Here is a 27,212-nt window from a genome sequence, read left to right on the forward strand (position 1 = left end):
GCCGGAATTGGCTTCGTTATCTTTTCTCACGTAACGGTGCCCGTCAGTTGTCAACACGGATTTTGGACACATCTGCGCAGCATTTTCACGCTCTGAGGAAAATGTTGGAAATGATAACACTTCCCAGTATATCCCGGAATAAAACTCTGTATTTGTAGACTTTCCGGTAAGTTGTTTTCCGTGTTTTGGGGCAGGTTGTTTTCACCGTTAGCCTATTAGCATGCTTGATACCACCAGCTAATGGGGATAACGTTAGCTTGGCTTTAGCTTATGCAGGACATCCCGCTGTAACAAGGCTAATATTGTCTGGACTTGCTCATGTTTACGTAGACTTACAGACACGGAGTTAGGGTCAGCTTTAGCTAACATTTTAAGGCTCCGCGACATGACCGTGCTTTCCTGGCCCTCAATCTTTGGGTCACAGCAGTGACAGTCAGCAGGAGGAACTGACTCCCAGCCGGGGTCTGACAGCTGAACAAGGCTGTTTTATTCTGTAGGCACACGGGCAGGGATGGGTGGAGGAAGCAGCGATGCTCGCGCTGCTTTCAGGCTCAGAGGTGATGGAAAAACAGCTGTTTAGCATCCAGAGACCTTCTTGTGTCAGCTCAAGGTTAAACCCCACACGCCGGTGTCCATAAGTGACAGCTGGAGCCAGGCTTAAGTCTGTGATGACTGTGATGTGAACATCCACAGAGGGTTCACTGACTCTGTGAGCTTTCTGTGGAAACCAGGGTATTAAGTGATGGAAGGAAAAATGTGTAGTTCTATGTCAATATTGACGACCTGCCAGCTGTCTGGACACTGTAATGTTAGAAATTGTTTATTTCTGTTAGAACTAGGCAGGGGAAATATATTTATAGAGCACATTTCTGCAACAAGGATATTTACCCATGCAATATTTAAGGCATAAGAAAGTGAAATGAAACAGCAGAACTAGGACTAGAGGGGCCGTTAATCAGCTACACTTCACACCAATCAATTAGTGTGACATATTATTGAATTATTATAAATTATTATAAATCAGTCATAATTTATTTTCCCTGTTGCTTAAATACAAAAATAAAAAAACGAATTTAAGGGCTTATAATACAATTAATAATAATAATAATAGTTGGGCAGCAGTGGCTCAGTGCTATAGCAGGGTTGGTGGTTCGATCCCAACTCCTCCGTAGTCACTGCTGTGTGTCCTTGGGCAAGGCACTTTACCCGCATAGCCTCCAGTGTACTCACTGGTGTATGGCGCTCTTTGCTGGGCTGCCTTAAGCAATTTCCTCATTGTGGGACTAAAAAGGTTTCTTAATACATCGAACTTATATAGTGCTTTTCTAGGACACTCATTCACACCACATTCACACAGGGTGGCAGTGGTAAACTACAGAGAGCACACACAGCTCCCCAGGGGGAGACTGACGGAGACGTGGCTGCCTACGGCCTCTCCGACCACCGCTGAGTCATTCATACACATTCATACAGGCAATGCGGGTAAAGTGCCCTGCCCAAGGACACACAACAATGACTAGGGCAGAGCTGGGATCGAACCACCAACCTTGTGATTATTGGACAACCCTGCTCTACCACTGAGCCACTGCTGCCCAATCAATCATTTTTCAATACAACAAAAAAAGTAGCATTGATCGAGCCTTGTAAAATTGTCATTATGAGTGTCTTATGAAGGCTGTGATGAGTTTTTTAATAAAGGCATTTCAGCTGTTTCCTACAAAATATCAAACAGACAATCTGTTATTATCAGAAAGGGGAAGACGAGGTTGCGCACTTCTCAGTTTCTCTTCCAGTAATCCTTCTCGTTTCGCCTTAAGGTGCCCACAGAGCGTGGCACACTCTGTTTCACACCCATTCACTTTGTCATTTCACACATTCACACACGGAGGCTGCCAAGTGCAGCACAGCCATCTTATGTTTTCCTCAGTGAGGCTCACTGTGAGCAGGATTTGTTCCCGTCGCATTTTGTAACCTTCTCTTGTATGATTCTTTCAGAGTACAGCAGCTTACGTCAGGTGTGAATGCAGAGATGCCGGTGGAGAGTGGAAGCAGTGCAGCCGCCCGCCAGGCCAAGCAGAAGAGGAAGTCCCACAGCCTGTCCATCCGCAGGACCAACAGCACCGAGCAGGACCGCTCCGGCCTGCAGAGGGACATGCTGGAAGGACAGGTGATGATGACTCCTCAGAGTGTGCAGTGAGGAAGAACACTAGGAAAAGGTCATTGTAATAGTCCAATCAATAGAGAGCAATGGAAAGAATCAGCCCCTCTGTTTCCAGCTGCTCCTCTGGTGATGTCAAACCGCACTCCTCCCCTGTCTGTCATCATTAGCTCGTTGTCCTGCTGTTGCTGTCAGCACCCGTAAGCACTCTAGTTGTAAGCCTAAGCCAATTAGGCCTTAATGCAGCCGGGTAGAGGACAAATAATAGTTTATATTGTTGCTGGCTTAAGCGTGCCACAATCAGTGCATGATTACTCTGAGTTTATTTTAGTTTAGTGGTTAAAACAGGCAGATTTATAACAGGCTCAGACACTTGTACTTGAATTAAGTGGATTGCTGGTGCTCGTTCCCGTCTCACCAGGACACTGCTGAGTCTTTTTTAAGCTAATAAGGATCAAATTGCTCCAATAAACACACACATAAACACTTTGCCTGTAGTTAATGAGAGCAGTCCAAATCAGGAGAAGCCTGGGATTTTACTCCCATGTGATTTTCCTACATATTTTGAATTCTTCAAAGACAGAATCTACAGACTAAAGTAGGAACAAAGCCTCTTTTTTCAAATCTTTTTTGGTTTTCCAGTTTGACTCATTTTAGCAAAGTATCAGCTTCAACAATTTCCTGTGTAAATCAATAGTGTCTGTTCTCGGCCGTTTTGTGACAAAGCCTCTGCAGAGCTACAGAAAAACATCATGCTGCGGGTGTAAACAGGGACGCTCCTTCATTGTTGTTGGCTAAACTAAGGAGGCTGCACAGTTTGCTGCGTCATGGTGACCACAGAAAAGGATCTAATAATCAATGGGCACCGACATGATATTATAGGCTTTAACACCCCTTGGAATAAATCAGCACTTTAACTCTAATAAAGACAAACAACCTGTCTTTAAATATGCTGAGGCATATTTAAATGCCTCAGCAGGAGGAGCACAGGTGTGAATAATAAAATGAAGCCTCCTTTTAGCTGCTCCGGCTTTCTCAGCCACCTGAACAGCAGCGTTAATGTTATCAGTTGCACCTGTGGTTCTCCTGCTGTGGGGAAGTCCCATAATCTAACAAAGAACACTCCTTCAACTCTTCACTTGTTGTTTTCGGGTTTTTCTTGACAACCTTTAAAACAACACTGCCATGATGTCTTGGTTCACCTGAGTTTTACGCCCCGCTGACTGGTGTGCAGAGCAGCTCTGGATTAAAAACTTGTTGCAAGCGCCCTTTTCTAACGAACAGAGTGTAATCCCTTCCTCATGACTTTTTGTTTTTTCACTCTGGCCCCTTTTGGTCCCAGTCCTCTGATAATCTGGAGTCCTTCATAAGAATGGAGGTAAGTTCCAGGTGTTTAGCCCTCCATGTTGCAGATAATGGTGTCCACTCCCCCAGATGTGTTTGTAGAGTTAGATCTAGTCGTGTAGTTTAGGTTTGTTTAGTATTAAAGGAGGTGATGTGTGTTTTCTCTAGTTTGTTTAGAGTTCACATAAATTCACTGGATTTAAAGCTGGAAATCAGCTCCAATTGTTTATTAAAAATGCAGAAATACCTATATACAAAAGCATGTGGCTTATCTCATACAATCTTCTACTGAAGTTAATCGATCTTCTACTGGCAGCAGGTGAGTAAAACGGTCTGTTTCAGTTTAAAAATTGATGTGTAACACTGACAAAGGCTGGGCTCCTTGACCACATGTTCAGTCTGACCTCCACAGTGGAGTGCCCGTTTTGATGAACACCTACCTATAACCCGTGGCTTGCATATGTCATGGTGTAAACCCACCCCGACCCTTCATGCTGCAGCCTTTCCTCTTCTCCTCTGTGCAGTCATCCACTGAGGCACAGACCTTTCAGCCCATGAATGCTACCAACACACTTGACTGGCTTCTTTAAAAAAAATAATAACAGCTGTCAGCAGCATGCGGTCAGGTGCAAAGAAAGCTTCAGCACACTGAGCAGTTTCATCACGATGGACTGAAACTGTGAGGAGCCGGCCCTCGCTTCATGTTTGTGCCACTGCTGCAGCTCAGATGTTTAAACCTGTAAGGTTTGAACAGTTGTGACATATTGCAGTTTGGTGTTATGGATGCTGGTATTGGTTCTGATTATTGACCTCCACAGTGGACTCTGGGACTCTGAAGCCAGGCAGCATATTGTAGAGCTGCTCATTTTTTCTGTTACTTGGTTCGTTATTGTTTTCAGCTTTTACTTATTGTACGTCAATACATCTGTACACACACACACTCTCTGTTTTAAACTACACAACCATACCTGTTTGCACTTCTTCCCCTGCAGGACTCCAAACTGCCTCTGTCTCTGAGGAGCAATCTGCTGGACCTGTTCAGCCAGATCGAGCGGGAGTTTGAGAACCTCTACATAGAAAATCTGGAACGTAAGTCTCCCCCCAGAGGAGGGAAGCATTGTTCTGGTTTTCACTGTCAATACAGTTCCTCTATATTGCCTGCTTTTATATCCTTAAAGAGCTTCTAGCCCAGTCTCCCCCTCATTGGAAGATAAAGATGTACTTTATTAATCCCTGTAGGGACATTAGGCTGTAGTAGCAGCAGCATATATCAAAGAGAGAAGTTTGAAGTACATTAGTCCAAGTCTGTGAGCACAGCTCTGATGGTTAAAGATGAGTAATAGAGTCTGTACCGTTCCTTAAGTAACTATAACTGAGCTGTTCAGAGCGGCGCAGGTGCAGAATCTGCACCGTGAGACTTCTCTTAACACAACTTGTTTTGTCTTCTCAGTACGCAGAGAAATTGAAACGCTGAACGATCGTTTGGCCGCAGAGGGACAGACAATCGAAGGGGCAGATTTAGCCAAAGGAGCTCTTAAAACTAAAGGCGAGTCCCTCTGCAGTTTGACTTTATGCTTCACATCATTCAAACTTTTGCTGATCTCATGTTGATTTGTGTGTCTGATTCGCAGCGAGCCACAGCACCAGTCAGCTGTCTCAGAAACTGAAGACGACCTACAAGGCCTCCACAAGCAAGGTAACGACGTCCGTACTCGAGTACTCGCACAAACCGTCAGTTGGTTTGGAAGCTGCATCAGTCTGAATCCTGAGGAAGCTCATCATTACACTACACTGCAGAATGTATACGTTGAAAAGATGTTTAACTGGCCTCTTTGTGTTGTGGCTCGTCAGTGTGGGGTCACATGATCTTTGAATGCTGAACAGTAGACCTGCTGTCTCTTTCACCTTTCTGCTCGTAGCCGCGTTCAAATTCTTGCCACGCCAGAGTAGGCGGATCCCGCAACTTCAGCGTAACCAGCTGGGAGTTGTGGGGTGGAGACTCATGGGTAACTTGTTGATTTCTTCCCCTCCCCCCTCCCCTTCCCCCCCCGTGTGTGCCAAATATGCATGAACAGCCCAGCGAGGGGGTCGACACTCCCTCCCCAAGAGACTTGGTCATTCAAATGTAGGCGTTTCTACCAGTTTCTGCGTGAGATAAAAGCGTGACTCTGTTATCTCACTAACAGCCTTTTTCAGTTGCACCTCTTCAATTTTGATTTAGCTTGTCCATATAATGGTACACTCTGTATGCATCTGAAGCAGTTAATACCTCTAATGAAACCCTCAAGGGCTGCTGTAGGTCATCGCTCGGTTCCGCCAGTGTGTGGTCTGCTGAAAAGCGCTCGGCCATGTCAGACTTTGCTTTGTGAGATCTAACAACCTTTTCATAATTTTATCACATCAGTCGATTTAAAGGATTGTTCCACATCACATGCGACTTTGCTGTGGTCAGTTATGACAGTGTGCTGTGTTTTGAATGAAGTTAGCTGGCAGATGCTTATAAGATGGAGCTATGGAGCTTGTTGTTCTCTGAGCAGATGTTATGTCAGCAAAGGGGAATAAAAAAACAGACCAAGCAAGAACCCGAACAATAAGACCACCTCATGCTTATACTGTGTGTTCCCGGTATATGTGGATGAAACAAGTGGCCTGTGCAACAGCGTGTGTGTGTAAGTGGTGGATTGACTTTTGAAGCCAGCCTCCAGTGCATGTTGTGCAGTGTTGACTGATCAGAGCTGCTGAATGAACGTGGACTTATCAGTGACGGCATGATGGATGATAAGTTCTTTTAAAGGTTTAGATCATAATGGATAGTTTCAAATGTATTGCTCGAAAATAAAATGTTATTTTTTGGGCTTACTTTTGCAGTCAGATGATGATTTTACAGTTTCAAAAAGCAAAGTGTCGGCATGGTTTGCAGACCGCACACTGAGCTGTAGAGCATTAACTGCAGGGTGCATTAGACTCGCAGCCCAGCGCGTTACTTTAAGCTTGTTGTTGCTTTGCGTTTCCCTAAATCCTCCCTGAACCTGTTGCTGCTTTCTCTTTTTCTTTTTTTTTTTTAAATGTGACATCGTCTGTGTTACATTTGAACAAACTCTAGATTCATCAACATTCTCAGCAACATTGAAATAAATACTCTTCATTCTTTTCATTAGAATCTCATGAAACCCTTAACCTTCCATCGAACATGCAGGTCACATTCATACTGCGTAGAAGAGCAGATGATGTGCTGCTTGCTAACCAACCACTGATTCCAAGCAGTCCCCTTCATCACATCTTCAGTGTCACCTCTTTAACAGACACATGCTGTGTTGCCAAGGATCCATTATGAGATGAATGACGCCGTTGTTTATGCTTTCTTTCAGTTGGAACTTATTTAGCGGTCTGTGTCCAAAGAGAACCAAGAGTCCTGTTTGTATCATCCCCATCTTTAACGTAAACGTCTTGATCAGAAATCTTGACACTAATAAAAAGGACTGATCGGTTTCGTCTGCCCTGCTCCTCTCTAGGTTTTTCTTTGGGTTGTGCATTGACAGTAATCTGCGTTACTGGTTTAAAGTGTCTACACTTGTGTTGATACCAGGCCTGGGCTGGTTGTGTGTTGTGTTTTAAAGCTCTTGAAGCACCGGACCTGCTGGGTTTACAGCATCCCCACATGCTTAGAGAAGCTTAAAACAGCAGCTTCAGCCCAGGACTGCTATGAATAACACTGTTGTTAAGCAAAGCTTCTTTATCCCTGGCGTACTACATGGACCCTGCTGAGCAGCTTCTCAGTGATCCCCAGTTTTGCTGATGCTACTCCCACCAACACCGGGGTTCCTACACAGCCCTGGAGGAGGTCTAGATTAATAAAAAAACCCAAAAACAGGGAGGAAACCTTCCATATTGAATAGTTGCTGTTTGTTTATGTGATATCAACAAACGGATTGGATTTTTCCAAAGCGGCAGGTGTAGGAACCTGGTGTGGGACTGAGCTGGGACTTTGTGGTGCTAATGTTCGTTTGATGTCGCATTCAGATCGTGTCCAGTTTCAAAGCGACCACGTCCAGAGCAGTGTGCCAGCTGGTCAGGGAGTATGTGGGTCACAGAGACGGCATCTGGGACCTCAGCGTCACCAGGACCCAACCTGTGGTGCTTGGTACTGCGTCTGCAGGTATGGCCTCATTACCAACCATTACAAAGTTCTTCTGTTTCCTCATCAGTCTCCATTTTATGCTAAATTTAACCCAAACTAAACGTTCTGTTTACATCCAGCATGCAGTAATACTTGTTTTCACTCTTGTCTATGATTCAGACCACACTGCGATGCTGTGGAGCATTGAAACAGGAAAGTGTCTCCTCAAATATCTGGGCCACCAAGGATCAGGTAGTTACAAACACATGCTACCTTTATAAGAACATTAGTCTGTTCATTATATTTATGTTTTTGCTTTGTGAAAATAACCACCAGTGTAGTGTGGACTCATGCAGTTCTGTGTCTGTTGTGATGCGACCGTTCATTCATGTCCCTGTTTCCACAGTCAACTCTATAAAGTTCCACCCGACTGAGCAGATGGCTCTAACAGGTAACAGTCTCCAGACCCTGCAACGCTCAGAGTAAACTCCTGGAGTCCAAAAACAAACGGGGACGTCTCTTCACTTGTCCCTTTTTTCCTCCTTCAGCTTCTGGAGATCAGACCGCGCACGTCTGGAGATACATGGTGCAGCTGCCGACTCCCCAGCCGGTGGCTGATATCACTGTAAGCGTGGACACAGCTGCCCTTTGAGTCCTCATGTGGACTTTATGTCGTCACCGTCACTGACTTCCCTCATCTTGTCCCAGCAGCAGACACCCTGCGAAGACGACGTGGACTTCTCAGACAAAGACGAGGCGGACGGCGAGGTGGAAGGGCCCAACGACTGCCCCTCCATCCGCGTGGCGACCACGACTCTCCGCAGCCACCAGGGCGTGGTGATCGCAGCTGATTGGCTGGTGGGGGGGAAACAGGTTGTGACGGCCTCCTGGGACAGAGCTGCCAATTTGTACGATGTGGAGACCTCGGAGCTCGTCCACTCGCTCACTGGTAAGGACAGTGTGTTACCATGAAACTGGACTCAACCGGAAAAGTAGAGTTTACTTTGGAGAAAGAATCAGACGGTTGTCAGGAGGAGGGGATGGAGGGAGGTCTGCTGCCTTTGTGTGTCACTGTGTGTGTGTGTGTGTGTGTCCAGGCCATGACCAGGAGCTGACCCACTGCTGCACACACCCCACCCAGCGTCTGGTTGTCACCTCGTCCAGAGACACCACCTTCAGACTCTGGGACTTCAGAGACCCGTCCATCCACTCCGTCAACGTGTTCCAGGGTCACACCGAGTCCGTTTAACACACGTGCACGCTTTCATTTTCATCGCTGTAAAGAGTGATGCTGACTAAACACCGTCCTTTTGAACTTTGCAGCACTGTGACGTCTGCTGTGTTCACGGTGGGAGATAATGTGGTGTCTGGGAGCGACGATCGAACCGTCAAAGTGTGGGACTTGAAGAACATGAGGTCGCCCATAGCAACCATCCGTACCGACTCTGCTGTCAACAGGTCTGTGAACCTGCTCATAGATTAGATCTTTTAGTGAGGAATATAAACAGATACACTCCAACCTCCTGTGTGCTGTTCTGCTGCTCCTCTGTTCAGGATCAGCGTGTCGGTGAACCAGAAGATCATCGCTCTGCCTCACGACAATCGGCAGGTCCGGCTGTTCGACATGAGCGGGGTGCGACTGGCTCGACTCCCACGAAGCAACAGACAGGTCAGTCAGTGATGTACTGTTAACTGCAGTTAATTAAAGATGGGGTTAAAGAGCCCCCCGTTTGTTCTCCACCCATCCCAGTGCATTCTGGGTGTTAGAGTTTAGCTCCTGTAGCATCACACAAGCTTTCCAGATGTACTGTATCCTCCTCCGCATGCTGCTCAGTGTGTTTTTAATAGCTGCTGTGTTGTCTCGGTCGTGGTTTCAGGGTCACCGGCGCATGGTGTGCTGCTCCGCCTGGTGTGAAGACAACACCACCTGCAACCTGTTCAGCTGTGGCTTCGACCGGCAGGCCATCGGCTGGAACATCAACATCCCGGCCCTGCTGCAAGAGAAATGACCTCCTCGTCCTGTCACCTTCCAGTGAAACTCCACCCTCAGTGTGTGTGTGTGTGTGTGTGTGTGTGTGTGTGTCAGACGCCTGCTCTGGTAGGTTGAAAAGGCGGCTGTGAGAAGTTTTGTTGCGTCCTTCTATTCGTGTCACATGTTGTAACTGATAGGTCAAACTGACTCACTTTGAAGCGGCGTTTGTCTTCTGAGCCTACAGGAGGTTCGAGGGTGGTGCAGGAACAGGACCTGAGCTCTCCTGCACTTCTCCAATGTAAAAACCGCCAATATATAAACACAAAAGCACAAAAACACAGGCTGTATTTAGCGGATGCTACCTGTTGACATATCTGCTTGAAGCTAATTTAAGTAATAATACAGCAAAATTCTAACCTGTGCCACTAACGGCAGATTTATGCTGAGACGAGGACGGCGGTCTGCTGCTGCTTTAAAGGACAAATCCACTCATTTTATGTTCAAATGCATTAATTTGAATCAACTCCCTGATCGATAGAATCGCAGTTCACAAAGGAAGCGTGTGAGTGTGAGGCGGTGACGCCACATGTCAACACAGCAGACAGTTTTATTCAGTGTTCAGAAGAGGAAGTTATGCACATTTTTATAAATTACCGTAAACTGTTACATGTCTGTTTGTGTTGCTGTTTGCAGTTCAGCCTGTTGTGTAGTAGAGACAAACAAACATTTGTCTCTGGATGAAGATGAAGTGAGCAGATCTCCTTCCACATTAGCCACATGTGTCCGTACCCTGTAAGAAGTCACACAAATATTCATTCAGAGCAAACAGGAATAATCCACGTCATGATTGTAGGGACCTGTGTTTTCCTAGATCGCAGCACCCTTTAGTCCCTGTTGTTGGAACACTCGTGGGGTTTCTGTGTGTGTCACGTTTGTTATGGTACTTTTAAAGAAAAATAAAAGCCCTGAGGAGTGTCGTGATGCGTTTGCTGTCGCCCGCTTTGCTTTCCCACTGCCACTAAAACACACACAGCCAAAGCTGCGTTCAGGGGGACGGGAGGTTCTGGGTTTAACGCCACTACTTCCTGTCTGCAGTGTCTGTTTTAACATGTTTGATGTTGTGAGACAGGACGGCTCTGCTGCGTGTCTTCAGGCGCTGCAGCAGTCGCACAAACAACAGGCGCACTTCATTCAAACATCGACATGAACGTTCAGTCTTCATTGGGTCATTTTAAAAACACCCACAGCTTGTGTGTGTCGTCTCACTTTACTGCTGCCTTCTGTATTTCTACGAATCCTCTCAAACCGTAGAAACACCCAGTTTTGTTAAATAATGTTGATATTTAATTACAGTAGGGCCTGTGTAAAGTTAAAGTGTTAACTCTTTCTTTAAAAGCATCACTTTGTACCATATAAGTTGTAATATATAAGGAGGGTGGGCTGTATAGTGTCTTTCAGTTGCAGCAGTTTTATTAGCCTTTATAACTTGAACTTGTTTTTTTTGTGTAAATCCATTTTATGGCTTTTTGATGGATGAGGTTGTATCATCAGCTTTTTACAGTCACAACAGATTTTCATTTATTCCAGGGACAACACATCCAATAGGCTAAAATATCAGAAGGCATTCTGCAGGTGTAAATATAAAATGTAAAAACAGGACGACTTTTTCAGGATTGTCAAATTCTAAATATTAAAATAAATCCATGTAAATGTTTTTTTGGAGGAAACTGAACAGTAAATGTGAAAACTGTGCCTTTGAAAGTTTCTTCTTCTCAGCTTTAAATTCTGAACTTTCAGAGAAGTTTGAAATAATCTAATTGAGAGGCGGAAAAAGACTTTGAGGGGAAAATAATCTGAATTTGGACTTCCTACTGAGAATTCTGAAGAAGTTTCATCTGTGAGGGAAAAATCTGAACTGTAAATGTGTCACTGTTCGGGGTGTTTTCCTCACAGGCCTGTTACAGCTGCATCCCTGGTTTAAATAACAAGACTGTGCACTCTGTGTGTGTGTGTGTGTGTGTGTGTGTGTGTGTGTGTGTGTGTGTGTGTGTGTGTGTGTGTGTGTGTGTGTGTGTGTGTGTGTGTGTGTGTGTGTGTGTGTGTGTGTGTGTGTGTGTGTGTGTGTGTGTGTGTGTGTGTGTGTGTGTGTGTGTGTGTGTGTGTGTGTGTCCGACGGTCTTGCGGACAGTTTCAGCAGCTCTCACTGCATCGTCCACCGACACTGAGCCACTCATAGTTTCACCTGAATGTTCACTCACACTTTTCACTCCATCAATAACAAGAAAAAAAAAACGGATCACATCATCACTGAGCATCAACCGCCTCGACGGCGCCATCTTGAAGCCGTGTTAACTGTGGCTCCTCGGTGTAAACGGTGTTTATGTGTGGTCGAACTGGTTTGATGTACAATAACAAACACAACTCAGCTCAACAAGTAAAACAAACAGCTGCAGTTTTGTGGATTATAGATGTGTAAAAAAACCGAGAGCTTCTGTGGAATAAAAATAAAACATTTGTTCTGCTGATTATTGTACGAGTGACGTGTTTCATTTCATTTTGACAGCTTTGAAGTATATTTGATACAGAACACACAGACAAAAGCTAACAGAAATAATTTATTTCCAGTGATAAAAATAGTCGTTACATTCTGCATACCTAAAAAGTTTCATATCATCCAGCAGCCTGTGGGACGTTCAGTACAAGAAGGTTTTTACATTAGTCTCTCACCTACAAACAGGAAAATACATCTTTGGGATCTTTGTAATTAAATGAAAAAGAGACATGAAGAGTAAAAGACACGTCTACATCACAAACATGAAAAACAAGTCCAGTGCCCCAGTGTCCTCAGTCTGTAATGCAGCACATATTCCTCTAGGTGGCAGCGTGCCACCACAAACATCATTTCATACAGATGAGAGGGAGAGTGTAAATAAACTAAAGAAATACATCAAAAACCTAAACGTACAAAAAAGAAAGACAATGTTTAAACGTGTTTATGGGGACACGTCACACTGCGGGGACTCCACGGCAAAGGGGGACGACAAAAGATACTATGGGTCGGTTAAGTCACCAAGACGGAGGCAGATGGAGCTTCTATATGAGGGACTCATGTGGGCAGCAGTCATCACACTAATGGATACGTCTGAATAATCTTTGGGTTCCTAATGCTATTCACACCCACAGAACAACAGAGAATCCCTTCACTTTCCATTTGCTAACCGTGCTGTTATGTCATCCATCCATCTTCTGGACGGGTCTCCACTCACACCCCTACGGAGTCCAAGACTGACCTAACGTGCACCTTTGGAATGAGGGAGGAAGCCGGAGAACCAGGAAGGAAACTCAGCACAGAAACACAGAAATGTTCAATTAAATATTAATTGTCTACATACTTCTTTAAAGTTCATTGTCTACATACTTCTTTAAAGTTAATTGTCTACATACTTCTTTAAAGTTCATTGTCTACATACTTCTTTAAAGTTCATTGTCTACATACTTCTTTAAAGTTCATTGTCTACATACTTCTGTTGGGGTTAAGAATAAAATCGAGTGCAGTCGCTCTTCAAATCCCCGTTGTTTTTTAACTAGCTAGCTATTTTAGCCTTTCAGGTTAGCATTACCCTCCAGAACTGTAGAGCAACTCAAGCTAGTGCTACATGCTAATCCAGCTTTGGGCTGTAGTTTAGATAAACAACCATGGTGACCTCAGGCTGTGTCTCAGACTCCTGTACTTATACTTTGGTGTGTGGATGGTGTGAAGTGACGGATGCTTCTCATCCTCTGTGGTCGCCATCTTGGCTACATAGTGAAAGGGGAGGGGCCACCTCTGTACAACGTGTCATCAGGACGTGCTAGCACACCTAAAACGAACCAGCTAGCCTAAGGGACAGGAATGAGACGCAGCATCAGTGTTTCACATGGCGGTGCTGCAGTGACCCAGACCTCCTGGAGGTTTCCTGAGCCATGTTCCCAGACCTCCACCCTGCAGAGCGCTGGTGAAGTGCTGCATGGCCCTCTGGTAGCGTCCTGCGGCCATCTTAGAAGCAGAGTACGTCCCTGTGGCGGCTTCTGTTCCTGCAATCAGCTGAGAAAGAAGAGCAGAGTACACGAGGTGCACGTCACCAGGAGAGGGTGGACAAAGCGCTCCTGAAATCTCAACCGAAACACATTTGAAAGGACACATTGAAATAAAACAAATGTCATTTTTACAGCCAGATCTAAAACTAAGATTTTATGGCAGAAATCTATTTCATGAACTAGAGAAATAGTGTTTATGTCTGAATTCATTTATCATGTGTCCGTGATATTCAGAGCAGCTTTTCTCTGTCTGCCGTCATGAAACTTTAAAACCAGTCCATTTGGACCAGGATGCTGCTCACCACATGCATATTTTAATTTCACAGCGGAGACTGAACGTCTGCTTAGAAGACATCATGGTGACACGTGTTTAATATTTCTCATCATCCGGCTTAATGTGGGAAAAGACTCAGACGCTGCCCCACCTGCTGCAGCCTCAGCCAGCGGACAAACATGGAGCGCCTGCAGAGCCGAGACGGCGTCCCCGAGTCCCTCCTCCTTCCTGTGGAGGTGCTGACCTCCTCCGGGCCTCCGTCACCCCAGCTCCAGTTCAGGCTGACGTTCGGGGCCTTCCCTGCCGGCCGAGCCTCCCGGCTGCTCAGACCTGCAACAGATGTGATGTGTCAAACACAGCTCGGTTCTTGTCCTCAGACATGTGGTGTATGGATGTGATGTATTGATAAGGAGGCAGGACGCTGGTCCTGTTTGCACCCACAGCCGAGCAGCAGCTGCTGTCGCCTGTAGGGAAAGGGCAGCTGCTTGACGGGCGCGAGGCGGCGCGCCACAGCTCTGCCCAGGTGACCCGTGTGGCTGAGCGTGCCCACTGTCAGGCTGTGCAGGTAAACCGGCTCCACCAGGTGAGACAGCAGCGCCCCCTGCAGGCCAACGACGCTCCACCTGTCGAGACAAACGGAGCATGTTTTCTCCCTGAGCTGCTTGATTATGTGTCGGCCCTGTGATACGTATGAATCCAGCTCAGCGCTCATTAAGGTCTACGCGCTGCCTTGGCCACAGAAAGCTTTCATGCTGCTGCCTGAACTGAGTGAATGTGACGTGGACGCCTCCTGCAGCCTCCCTACACCCGCATGAAGGTGGAGTCCAGTGTTGTGCTGAAGCAGATGCTTTCTGTCGGAATAAAGACAGTTTATGTGGAAAAGTAAACATGTCAGACTCACTTCGCCAGCTTGTCAGTGCAGGACATGGTGACGACAGGTTTACCCGCCGCCATGCTGCCTGTCTTCTGATTGGCTCTCTGCGCTGTGATGGGCAGCGTCCCCTCACCTCCGTTTACCTTCATCCTGAGGTGGCAGCGAAGCTTCCTGCTGGGATCTGACAGAACAGTACGAGAGGAAAACATGTTTTCAGATTCCACAAATGTGGATTTTTCAGGCTTACTGGCAGGAATGGGCGTCCGTAGAAATGTCTCACATGCAGCCGTGGTCTCGTAAGGACAGTTGAGACGAGCGTCCCCACACGGTGACGAGCTGACGTACATGTGGAAGAAGACGCCGTCCTGCAGCCGGAAGCCACTGCTGCAGCCTTTATTTGGTACAAAGATGGATTCTTCCTGACAGGCTGCAGGTTGACTGAGGGAGGAACGAAAGAGGCCGGAAACATCCGACAGGAGACAGACATCAGGGACAACGTCATGTCTCCAGTACCTGAGTCATTGAAAAATGTAATACTGTCTTCTAAGTAAGCAAAAAGACAAATGACTGTACCAGAGGAGCAGCTCCAGCTGATTATACAGGAATCGGACCAGCGCCCTTCTGCTGATGACCTCGGCGTGGCAGTCACTGAGCGTGCAGCCCCGATCGAGCACATGACCTAGGACCAGACACTTTGTCCCTGTGGCCAGAGACACCACCCGCGCCGAGCGGAGGTCAAACCCTGGAAAGACAGAGGAGCTCATCAGGTCTTTTGGGGGTCTGTGGGGGTCTGTGGTGATCTGTGGGGGTCTGTGGGAGTCTGTGTGGGTCTGTGGTGGTCTGTGGGGGTCTGTGTGGCTGCTTTCCGTCACTCTGTGTGCGGCTCGTTTCCACCACCGCTCACCTCTGGTCATCACGATTCCTGCCAGCACCTTGTGGCGGACGTGCGAGGCAGAGAAACAGCTGTCTGTCAGCTCTGTGAATTTCTCTCTCACCAAGTGGAAGATGGACTCTGCGAAGACCTGCAGGAGAAGCAGAACTGTTACTGATAGAGTACTGCAGAGGAGGAGGAGTCATATCATCTCCATCCCCAACATGCCTGACAGACACCATATGGGTATGAAAAGTATGTGGACAGCAAACCACCACACGTGTCCTGGTTCTCTTCAGCCCATGAAGCTTTAGTAAAGTCAGGACAGGCCAGTTCAGATTGTATATTATATTATATTTCTGCTCTAAAATCTGCTCTAAAGCTGCACAAACATTCCATGAATGCAAGTTTGGGACGGTGTCCGTTTACTTTTGGTCATTTCCTGTAAAAGTTTCAGTCTCGTGCTCTGCGCTTCCTGGATGTCAGTGGCACAAGGTCGTGTGTAATGAGTGTGTTAAACAATTATCTGTCAGATTATTATGCTCTTCACAGCGCCTTCCCGCCCCACCTCGATCTCCTTGGTCTGCCGCCGCTCCTCCTTCATCCCTAATGTGCTGTAATAATGTTCATTAATGCGTCACGCCGCCTGACAGACACTTCACATCGAGGGAAGAGGAGGGAGGCTTGCTGCTGAACAGTGAGGTGAGGAGACTTGCATCAGAGCTGGGTTCAGCGCTGCATCTCTCATCAAATCACCCTCAGGGTTTAATAAACGATCTGCATGTCAGCCGGCCTCCATTATACTTTGCATATTTGAACAACAGTCTACATTAGAGGCCCCCACGCGCTGAGACAAATCGTCTGGTATTCATAAAGTGTGACAGAGAAAGGCGGCGGAGAGGCCTGGAGACATAATGAAGCTGTTTAGATGCCGCAGATGGCCGTGCAGGACGCCATCCGGCTCTCAGGCCTCAGGACAGGATGGCCATGCTGATGTGCAGCACACTCCATTGGGTAGAACATGCTGCACCTCAGACCCATTTATCCAGGAGTCGCTACAGAGATCATTTTCCCGCTGACGTGGTGTTTCCGACTGAGGGAAACATGTCCGCCGCACCAGTCCTCCTCATCCCAAGCAGCTTCATTCTGACTCCAGGTTAATCAGGTTTCTACAGCACAGCAGATGCAGCCTCCATTGCTAAAGACAGGGATCACAGCACCCCTTACACCAAGGCCACCCTCCAAGATCTCACACTCACCTGAGGTAGCTGGTGTTTGGCCCTGCTGCCCTGGAAGCCGGGTACCGTCCTCTCTGGTCCCAGACTTATGTTGTAAAGGGAGTGTAGAGCTGCTGCTGCTGCCTGGGCCTTGGCCAGTCTCTTACTGTGACCACACCCCTCAAACACCCTGCCCTCCAGCCTAACCACCACAATGAACCTCTTCATCAGCCTGCCGGGGACTCTCTCTGTCAGACACATGTACCTGAGTCCCGGTCTCAGCTCGTTGAGCAGGGCGACCGGACTGAGGTGCTGCAGCAGAGACGTGCTGACGGCTGCTGTTTTTGAGGAGCCCAGGTCCAGCCGGATGAGTCTCCTGTGGTTGTAGATGCTGGAGAAGACCTCCTTTTTTGCTGCGTTGCTGTGCAGGACGTCACAGTTTTCTTTGAGGAACGCGTCAGGGATTTCCAGTTTATCTGCAGTGAAGTCCACAGCTGTGCTGCTGCAGTTCCCCATGGAGGCGTGAGCCTGGGAGGTGTTGGGGAACTGGATGAACGACTGAAGAGCCAGCTCCGCGGCCCTCATCTTGGCCTGCTTTTTAGTGGGTCCGCGGCCCTCGAAGTGGAAACAGTTTACCTCCACGCCCACACAGAAGACCGGAGCATGCAGGGGTCCGGTCTTTGATGTGACCTCGTAGCGCAGCCCTGGTCGTAGCTCGTTCAGCTGCACCACCGCATTCTTTTGAGTGACAGCCCACGCTGCCCTCTTACAGGTCAGGTGGCTTTGGCAGACCAGGCGGTCTTTCCCATCCACTAATGGCTGCTTCCTCTTCAGGGCTCCTTGTCCATGTCTGGGGAAGGTTGTGCAGAAAGCTGATGGATGGTACTTTCGCAGCAGGTCTCGCTCCGCCTGGATTTTTTCATCCTGATTCTCGTTTACCTCCAAACTGCTGGTACCTATTGAGAGGTCAGAATCACAACAGGAAATGTTAGGCAGGCTCCTCACTGGAGAGCATCTACCAGGCTAACACTAGCTACCACACCAGTATTTGTCTGCCACCATTTTCAGAGGTCTTTCCCCTTTGCTACAAGATGGTGACCACTTAAGCTGAGAAGCATCCATGAAGACTGTCAACCTATGATACCTTATGTTGCCAGCTGTGCCTCAACTGAGGGTCGCATTTATTGACCAACTGAATCATGGGATATCAAATGACACTTGGTGTCGACATGCTGTCCAAAAAACAAATGCAATTGTTCTGCAGCCGCTGAACAATAACTAGGCCCACTTGAAGTTGTTGGTGTCGCTGTGAGCAGGGTTTGAACCTGCGCGGGGAGACCCCATTGGATTTCGAGTCCAACGCCTTAACCACTCGGCCATCACAGCTGCTTGAATGGTGCTCACAAGATATTTTCACGGAACGGCAGCAAATCCAGATGCCTTTGTCTTGAATATTAGCGGTTAAGTGTGAAGTTATACATATCAGAACGTTCATTAAAGGTTCCCGAACAAGCCGTTCATATGTGCAGGATTATAAAGTCCTGCTACCTTAACAGAAAAGGCAACAAACAGACCACCGCTGTGAGCAGGGTTTGAACCTGCGCGGGGAGACCCCATTGGATTTCAAGTCCAACGCCTTAACCACTCGGCCATCACAGCTGCTGGAGAACATCTGTACGTCCTGCTCGTTCCCCTCTCATAACCCCATTAAGATAACAGGAGCTCATGTGACACTCTTGGCAGATAATGATGACATTTCTGTTTTTATCTGGTCTGCTATCAACACATCTGAGCCTCATTTCTATGTAAGACGTTGTCACTATTTAAGATAACCCAGCTGTTTTTTTAGGCCCCGTTCACACTGGAGAAAGTCATTCCAGCTATAGTAGGATTGTATCTGGATAGTCTTTAAGCTGGATACGTTCAGACCTATTTTCAAATCTGGCTATCACACAAGCATGTCTGCACTCAATTCGGCTTAATGCGGCTTGTTTGCGGTCCTCCAAACCACTAGGTGGCGCCTCGTAATATACAGAGTCCCGTGTCGCTCCCCGTGAACTGGAAGTAGCACATCGCTAACCGGAAGTAGCATGACGCTAACCGGAAGTATCACATCTCTAGCCGGATTCGCTATCTGCATTTGCGTTCAGACCTGAGCCACATTTGAGCCAATCCGGCTAGATTGAAATCAATCTGGATAAAGCAGGATTCGCAGTGTTCACACTCAGAAAAAGGATATATCCAGATATGGCCCAAATCCCGCTCTAGCTGGATTGATTTCCCCAGTGTGAACGGGGTCTTAGACCATACTAACAAAGCTGTTGTTAGTATGAATGCATGTAGTGTGTAGTGTTGTGAAGCAGTAACCCAAATGTAAATAATGATAAGAACATCTGTGGGTGTGTGCAGTTAAAGGAGGAAGAGGTTTACTTGAAGCGTCTGCCTCCTCAGCTGATGATGCTCCGGCGTCACAGTGTTTCATGGGACTGATGAGGGCTGATGGCTCACTGCTGCGTCCTGCGAAAACAGCATCAGAGCATCAGACAGACACAAAGATCCTGTTACCGCCCTCCACACATTTTCTAAAATGATCCCAATTACAGGCACTTATCGGTTTGTATTCACTCACAGCTGTAGGGGTAATGAAATGGACCGAGGTCAGCACACTGATGGAGATCTAATCTAATGCATGAGGCCGGTAAATGAAGAGCGGGAAAACAAACAGAGCTGGACGGGGAAATAGAAAGGCGTGTGTGATAGGAGCTGAGGGGTCCAGACAGGAAGCATCCAGGGGTTTAAACTCAACCAGCAGCTGTCTTACTAACCCAGTCACACAGATTTGGACCAAACACATCGTCCTTTAATAGATTTCAGAAGATTTGGCATAATGAAGGTGGGAGAGAGGCCCGGTCCACATTATCACAGGGTTTCAGCCAGCCTGTGATGAAAGCTGACATAAAGCTGCTCACAGCCAAGAACACTAGTGAAGGATTGAACCAGGTCTGGACCTGAAGAGTCAGAGAAGACCGTCACTAGAGTCCTGCACAGGAATGGACTGCCAGACTGCAGAGAAGACACCTCCATACCAGACTGAGGTCTGCTAGAGACCACCTGGAGACAGAGCACACAGAGTGAAGCCTGCTAGAGACCACCTGGAGACAGAGCACACAGACTGAGGTCTGCTAGAGACCACCTGGAGACGGAGCACACAGACTGAAGCCTGCTAGAGACCACCTGGAGACAGAGCACACAGACTGAAGCCTGCTAGAGACCACCTGGAGACAGAGCACACAGCCTGAGGTCATTTGGTCAGATGAAGCTGAACTAGAGCTCTGTGCTCACAGAGATGTTGTCTTCATGTGGAGACAGAAAGGAGAGGCGTAGAACCCAAAGAACTTGCTTCATACAGTCAGACATGGTGGTGGCAGTATGATGCTGTGACCCACCAGAATCTGCTCAGTCCATCTTTGAGTTTTGTAACAATAAAAGCTGAAATATGCCTGTTTTTCCTGGTGACTCTTGAGGCCACTGTGATACAAACTGAAAGTCATTAGAATAATGAAGAGCGCTCTGCATTAACCTTGCACCTTGCAGTTATATTAGGCGTGTGATGCCATTAAGTGGTGGGCTGATACGAGCGAGAGCTGTGAGATGGGATGTGGACGTAATGATGTGAGTCCTGACTGTCTGAAGGCAGGTGGAGGTGTTTTAATGACCGGCATCATCACAGCTAATGGAGCCATTTATTTTAGCCCAAAAAAGCCAAAGGGATAATAACTGTTTGTCTTTGAGTTATATCAGCTCAGCCTTCATGTGGTCCCAGGGTTTAACACACAAACACAGCTCGGCTCGCTCCTGCAGCAGTTCATTAACTCACAGCCGTTTGTATCGGACTGCACACTCGGTCTAGAGGTTAACCAGAGGCATAGTTTGCTGAAGCAGTGCTCCTGTAGCCTAGCAACATTGTGGGATCTGGTGATGACATTTTAACATGGGAGTCTATGGGGATTGACTCTGAGTTGACCCTGAGTTTTCTTCAGATTAAAGTTTTTGCATCTGTAATATGAAATTCTCCAGTTGTGTAAGAACATCGCTGTGAGCAGGGTTTGAACCTGCGCGGGGAGACCCCATTGGATTTCGAGTCCAACGCCTTAACCACTCGGCCATCACAGCTGCTGATGTCAGGTAAAATGAGACCACAATGGGAAGTGGCCGATCACACAGAGACGTCTTCAGAGTCTCAGCTTCTCTCTGCTTGGTCCTAATCACAGGAGAAAGGTGCCGATGTGAGCCGAGCTGTGTTCGTCTTTATTAAACCTTAGAAGTGAAGTTTCTCCTTTCAGCTGCTGCTAATGAACCTGCTTTAATAGAATAATGAAATTAGGCATGGCAGGTGGGGGAGGCGAGAAGCACCCGCTCGCTGTCCACCGCGAGTGTGTGTGGTCTGACAGCTGTGGATAATCTCATTTGCTAAGCATAATTAATGGCAAGTGGTTTCATTTACTTGTAATGTGGGCTGTCTTTCCTCAAGGGCAAAGAAATAGACAAACTTCCTGGATTCGTTTCTTTAATGGCCACCTCTGAGTTAGTAACGATATTTGTTTGGTTTATATTTCAGGGATTCCAGCTCCTTGCTCATTGATGAAACCATTTTTGAGGTTTTGTGTTGAAATCTGCTAAAAAACAAGATCATCTGCAAAACCAAAACCTTCCAACCACAGGAACCTCCCCTTTAGGGCCGCTTTCCAGACCTGTCATGTCAGAGGTGGGTAGAGTAGCCACATTTTTTAGAGTTAATATTTGCATTTGTGTCTTCTGTCGTGTCCTCTTCTTCTGATGAGCTCTTGCTTCTGCCATGTTTCTGTTTCTGCATGTAATCGAAAGAAGGTCTTCTGTTGCGAATAGTTTGTGTGTGCATGCAAGTTGCAGCATGGGTACGTCTGTTTGGTCGTACGGAGCCTGTGCTCTAGTTTGATTGGCGGAAGGTGGTCAGGTGGTCACGGCTCCCCAGAGGGAAGTATTCTTGCGCTGCTTCACTTGGCCGAGGCAGAAAGATGCATGTAACGAGTAGCGAGTCCACGTTTGGCCAATGTAGCGGAGTAAGAGTAGCGTTATTTAATGTAGGGCGTTACTACCACCTCTGCCTTTGAGTGTGTTCTCAGTGCTGGAACTTCTGGGCAGTTTTGTACCACAGCGGAGCATGGAGTCCAGAGAATTTGTGATTTTTTTCCCCGTTTTTTGTGGAACGTGAGCAGCTGTGATGGCCGAGTGGTTAAGGCGTTGGACTCGAAATCCAATGGGGTCTCCCCGCGCAGGTTCAAACCCTGCTCACAGCGATGCTTTAAGGGCATTGATGGATGTATTGATGTTTTCAAAGCTTAAACACCTAAAACCTTCTGTCAGTGCAGGACCAGCTGAAACACAGCTCGCCTGGTTCTCTGAAAATGTTCTCACACTTCAGCTTTTAGAGCCCGCCTCACGTGGCCATGAGAGGAACTGCAGTTTTAAAGTAAATGAGTAAGGACAAGCTTCCATTCACACTGTTTGTATGCTGTTACAGACATCTGGTCCCCTGTTTCTGGATGATTCTGAGACCCTCGGTGTTAATAAAACTTTAAAGCATCCGTCATGTCATCCATTAGAACATGGAGGCTGCCCTCAGTCCTGTGAGTGGAGCTGAGACAAAACATGACCTGATTCCTTCTGCGTAACAAGAAGACGTACAAAAGTAAAATAAGAGAACTTCCTGTTTTCCTTTTTATCTTTCATCTGAAGGAAGATTTGCTGTGATAACGGCGCCGAGCTTTGATCAGCTCCCTGCTGGCATGTGGGCGGGATCAGAGAGCACACTGCTGACAGCACGTTCGAGTGGAGCCTGAGCGTTTAAGAGGTGCACACACACACACACACACTCTCACACACACACACTCAGAGACGATGAGCACACACATACACACACACACACTCACACACACACACTCAGAGACGATGAGCACACACACATACACACACATGCACGCACACACACGCACATGTGATGAACACACACACACACAGAGTGACACACACACACATGCACTCACACGCATGCACACACACAGACGATGAACACACACGCACAGGTGATGAACACACACACAGAGAGAGAGACACACGCACACACAGACACACACACACATGAACACACACACAGACGATGCACACACGCACACACAGACACACACACATGAACACACACGCACACAGAGAGAGAGAGAGAGAGAGAGACACACACACACAGACGATGCGCACACACACATGCACACGCACACACACACACGAACACACACATGCACACACACACATGAACACGCACGCACACAGAGAGAGAGAGAGAGAGACACACACACACACAGACGATGCGCACACACACATGCGCGCGCACACACATACACGAACACACACATGCACACACACACACATGAACACGCACGCACACAGACGATGAACACACCAAACAAACTAAACAAAACAAACTACTGATTGTAAGACGTGTACAATATTTTCTACACTTCTGTACTTCTGTCACGATGCATTCATGGACCGTCAGACATAAAAGTCTGTGTGTTTATTATTAATTAACATAATTCTTTTGTTCTTCAAACTTAAACTTTTGTTTGAGAGGAAGTTTCTTCTTTCAGCAAAATCCTGAAGTCTTTGAAGTTGTGTTATTCTGACCGGACTGAACCTGCTGTCAGACATATTTGCATAAAGGTTTCATTCATTCATCCGATCAGTTGTGATTGTGAGAGTGTTTGTGATCTGAGGTCCTCTGTTTTCATCTCCCTCACAGAATAAAGCCTCCCTCGTCTCTAAATTTAGATCAGTGCATCAAATCATTATGAAAGCAGCGAAGCTTTCGAATCAACAAGCTGAAGATCATTATTTGGAAATGAAATCATCGCCTGCAACATATGGTGACGTGCAATGAAACTGCAATCAGAGATAATAAGAGTGACGGCGGTAATCTGCGGCAGGCTGCTCACAGCGGCTTCACCTCAACTTTTACTGCCGCCGCCTGCCGCTTGGCTGTCACCTGATCAGTTTGAAGGATCAGCGTCGTCTCTGATTGGGTCAAATAATTTTGTTTTTATTATTTTGATCAGAGACACACAGTGAGGACACAGAACTGTTTAAATTATACTAAACCAGAACACAACACGGTGCTCCATGCTACAGGAGCAGAGAAAACACAAAGGACTGTAGTGTTCCAGACTCCAACTCCCAGAATGCACAGCGTCACAGTGTCTGTGCTCTCAGACAGAGTATAACCTGTCTGTGTTCACTCAGTCTGTGCTGCGTCTGTCTCTTCCTGGTTCTTTTGGGGATCATGCAGTCTGGATCCAGCTCTCCTCTGTCCATGTGTGGACACTGCAGACAGAGCCTCCAGCAGCTGTCCCTGCCCGGGACCAGCAGCTCTGCACCACTCTGTTCCATGCCTGGCAGCACTGAGACTCCTCTTCCTCACACTGATGTCTGACTCCTCTGAACTGTCTGCTGTTCAAAGTAGACCCTGTTCAGACTGGGGAAAGTCAATCTGGATTTGCGGGATTTGTTCAGACCTGTTTTCAAATCCAGCAAATATATGCTGTCCTCCAAACTGCTAGGTGTCGCATCGTAACTTCTTTTTTTTCTGTCCGAAACTCAGTTTATTCCTTTGTAGCCATGTCGAAAATAAACTGATGGATGTTTACACACAGCTTTTGTACGCGACCCGGATCCTGTCCCCAGAAGTATGATGTTGCTAGCCAGATTCGCTAGCCGCATTTGCATTCAGACCTTTGCCAGACTTCAATGGCTAGATCCACCTCCATAGGTGGATGAACTGAGGCCCAGCTAAGTGTGATCGACCTCTAAAACCTGTCTGCACCTGTCTGAAGAATCCTGTTTCCAGCCCCGGTCAGGATCAGCTGAGGAACCAGGACCCCTTCACCCACCCTGGCAGTGTTTGCAGCACACTGAGCACTGCCTGCAATTAAGTGAAATGGGCACACAAACCATATTGCTAATGTTTCCATGAAGCCGGAGTCACAGAGTTGTGCGCCTATTGCACAATCCATCAGTGAAATTGCGCACTGACATGCCTCACTAAGTTTGACTGCACATCGGAGCTCACTTATCCGAAATGCATCCTCAGAAATGTCCAAAATGCGCCGCACGCCAGCGCGGAGCCACAGACAGCAGCTGTTTGCTCCATGCTGCAGGATCATAATCCGGCTGAAAGCAGGACAATCAAATCGTTTCTGTGGCTCCACTTTACAGCCAACAAATGACAGCGTGTTCATCTGACTGAGCAGCAGCAGACGGGGATTTTTTAACGGCCAAATGGCCTTTTTGTTTTTCTCACAACTCTTCATGTGCACATGGAGGAAATCCTTATTATCAAAACAACTTCAGTATGGACCAAGCTGATGTGTGTGTGTTAGCGTCCTGAGCCTTAGGTCAGTGTATTGATCATGGAAACAGTTTAACATTTTAGAAAGATGAGTTAAACTTTGCCCAAACATTGAACTGTCCCTTTAACCCCTGGTGTCAGACTTTACACTGGAACTCGGTGTCTTCTCTGTTACAGGCAGAGACGTCTGCTCTGATAATAAAAAAAAAAGACGCCACCTTCTGCCTCTGAAATGCCAGCTGGCCCTTCAGAGTCCCGGCTCATTGTGGATTCTGTGGAAGCATTAGCCGAGCGCGCTCCGGTGCCTGAAACTGTGGGATTTACGGGCCTTCGCTGAGTAATGATTTTCTGGAAGCATTTATTTTCCACAGAAGAACACGCTCCCACAAAAAAAGGCCTGTGGGTCATTAATGAAAGTGGAATGAGCTTAGTGCACTTTGAATAACCACTGGACTTAATACCACAGCCATCACGGAGTAATCTGCAGCATTTACCGAGGATTAGCACGCACAGAACAATGACGGCTTAATCCCGAAAGGCTGACCTGTCGCCTGGACGGCTGTAATTATGATTACTGGAGGTCATCATCAGATGCTTCCTTCATAAGTAAACAAAGAGTCAACGTTGTCAGGCCGCTGATCTGATTGTGTCTTTTTGACCACAAATATGATTCTACATGTTTAACACGTTCAAAGACAACAGAGAAGCATCAAATGTTTGTTTCCTGTGCGGCTAAAAACTCAAAGAAATCCTAAAAGAAACCAGAAAAACTGCAAAGTGTGCAACCAAACACCATTCACACTTTTAAATAAACAATATCTGAGTTCATTCAAGTGAACAGACTGTAAAAATACTTCTTACATTTTGTCCTGCAGTTCCACCTTTCACCTCTGGGTGGCAGCATCATTTCAAACATTTCCAAACTCCCGAAAACTGTTTGAACCTCAGCTGATGACTAGAAGAAGTCACGCCAGACCTTCAAACACAAGACCATGAAAAAGCTTCTCTGCCATTTTTGTGGTTGCCATGGTGACCAGCAGATTATTGTGCATGACCACAGGAAGGCGCTATAGAGCTGTCATTTATATTATGAGATGTGTTTATTTTGAGTAATTTTACTTCAATGTAAAAATGTGACATTGTTCAAAAAACTGATTACACACTAACCCTTAATAAAATAATAAAACTTTAAAATGTACATTAATATATCTGACCCACCAACAGGGCGTCAGTGGTGCAAATAAGTTTTTATTCTTCATTTTCTGTTTTTTATTACACATGAAATCATGTTTAAATATCGACATATGACTGAAAAGTTCTACTGGTATTTTTCATTCATGTTTTTTTCAGCTGTGACTCTGATTATTTGGCTCTTTGCAATAAAGTTTAAACAGAAATCAAGACATGAAGGCACCACGAATGAAGAAGACAGGGACAGTATGGAGTGAATTATGTGTGAAGAGGATCATTGTCAGATGAAGCCGCTGCTGGACTCACCTTTACACCTCCTCCTCCTCTTCCTCCTGGACTTTCCTTTCATGTCACAGTCAGACGGCTCCGTGTTCCTGCTGCAGGTCCCGTCCACCGCCGCCATCGCTCCTGTACTTTCCCCTGCAGCTTCTTCTTCTTCTTCTTCTTTTGCCCGCCTGAAACAAATAATTGCTTCAGAGTGCGGCTCTGCAGCGGGAAGCCCGACTGACTCCCCTCTCCCCCCTGCTGCCGGCTTTAGGAGGCGGGCGGCTGGTGAGGCTGTGACATCATGAGGAGGAGAAGAGCTGTGATTCAGCATCACTGACACCAACTCACAAAGACTCACAGAGTCAGTGTCTGTGTGTGATCTGGTGACTTTTTTCCATTGTAGTCATGTCAGTGTG

The 27,212-nt window shown here is 46.9% G+C and overlaps 2 protein-coding genes and 4 non-coding genes across 7 annotated transcripts; 2 read left to right on the plus strand and 4 right to left on the minus strand.

Annotated features, from left to right (window-relative positions):
• Positions 1-11: 11 nt before the first annotated feature.
• LOC114450042 (WD repeat-containing protein 37) lies at positions 12-10,572 on the plus strand. Of its 2 annotated transcripts, none has more exons than XM_028427944.1 (14): positions 12-166; positions 1,996-2,167; positions 4,495-4,591; positions 4,953-5,048; positions 5,134-5,198; positions 7,523-7,658; positions 7,800-7,871; positions 8,026-8,070; positions 8,168-8,244; positions 8,328-8,568; positions 8,717-8,858; positions 8,943-9,077; positions 9,174-9,288; positions 9,497-10,572. In XM_028427944.1, the coding sequence occupies exons 2-14, from the start codon at positions 2,030-2,032 to the stop codon at positions 9,626-9,628; spliced, it is 1,491 nt and encodes a 496-aa protein (XP_028283745.1). In that variant the 5' UTR covers positions 12-166; positions 1,996-2,029; the 3' UTR covers positions 9,629-10,572. The 2 variants fall into 2 exon arrangements, with proteins under 2 accessions (XP_028283745.1, XP_028283746.1); XM_028427945.1 differs by having other exon boundaries at positions 8,331-8,568.
• Positions 10,573-13,504: 2,932 nt separating this feature from the next.
• LOC114449755 (double-stranded RNA-specific editase B2-like) lies at positions 13,505-26,932 on the minus strand. Its single transcript, XM_028427585.1, has 10 exons — positions 26,836-26,932; positions 19,335-19,421; positions 16,947-17,860; positions 15,721-15,838; positions 15,390-15,558; positions 15,097-15,254; positions 14,844-14,997; positions 14,384-14,565; positions 14,094-14,272; positions 13,505-13,675 (listed from the first exon to the last, which is right to left on the minus strand). Exons 1-10 carry the CDS (start codon positions 26,930-26,932, stop codon positions 13,505-13,507), a joined length of 2,229 nt encoding a protein of 742 aa, XP_028283386.1.
• Positions 18,209-18,290, minus strand: trnas-cga (transfer RNA serine (anticodon CGA)). The gene has a single exon. It is a non-coding gene; the product is annotated as a tRNA-Ser (tRNA).
• Positions 18,482-18,563, minus strand: trnas-uga (transfer RNA serine (anticodon UGA)). Its single transcript has one exon. It is a non-coding gene; the product is annotated as a tRNA-Ser (tRNA).
• Positions 20,996-21,077, minus strand: trnas-cga (transfer RNA serine (anticodon CGA)). Its single transcript has one exon. It is a non-coding gene; the product is annotated as a tRNA-Ser (tRNA).
• Positions 22,159-22,240, plus strand: trnas-cga (transfer RNA serine (anticodon CGA)). The gene has a single exon. It is a non-coding gene; the product is annotated as a tRNA-Ser (tRNA).
• Positions 26,933-27,212: the final 280 nt, after the last annotated feature.

The sequence above is a fragment of the Parambassis ranga genome, chromosome 17 (genome assembly GCF_900634625.1).
Source record: "Parambassis ranga chromosome 17, fParRan2.1, whole genome shotgun sequence".
NCBI lineage: Eukaryota > Metazoa > Chordata > Actinopteri > Ambassidae > Parambassis > Parambassis ranga.

What these genes read in the sequence shown, in the direction of transcription:
- LOC114450042 (XM_028427944.1), top strand. Translation starts at nt 2,030, where the DNA reads ATGCCGGTGGAGAGTGGAAGCAGTGCAGCCGCCCGCCAGGCCAAGCAG. An exon ending in ACAAGGCCTCCACAAGCAAG is followed by an intron (nt 5,199 to 7,522) that starts GTAACGACGTCC and finishes TGTCGCATTCAG; the next exon opens with ATCGTGTCCAGTTTCAAAGC. An exon ending in AGCCGGTGGCTGATATCACT is followed by an intron (nt 8,245 to 8,327) that starts GTAAGCGTGGAC and finishes ATCTTGTCCCAG; the next exon opens with CAGCAGACACCCTGCGAAGA.
- LOC114449755 (XM_028427585.1), bottom strand. Translation starts at nt 26,932, where the DNA reads ATGGCGGCGGTGGACGGGACCTGCAGCAGGAACACGGAGCCGTCTGAC. An exon ending in TTACGAGACCACGGCTGCAT is followed by an intron (nt 14,998 to 15,096) that starts GTGAGACATTTC and finishes CTGTTCTGTCAG; the next exon opens with ATCCCAGCAGGAAGCTTCGC. An exon ending in ACAGCAGCTGCTGCTCGGCT is followed by an intron (nt 14,273 to 14,383) that starts GTGGGTGCAAAC and finishes CATCTGTTGCAG; the next exon opens with GTCTGAGCAGCCGGGAGGCT.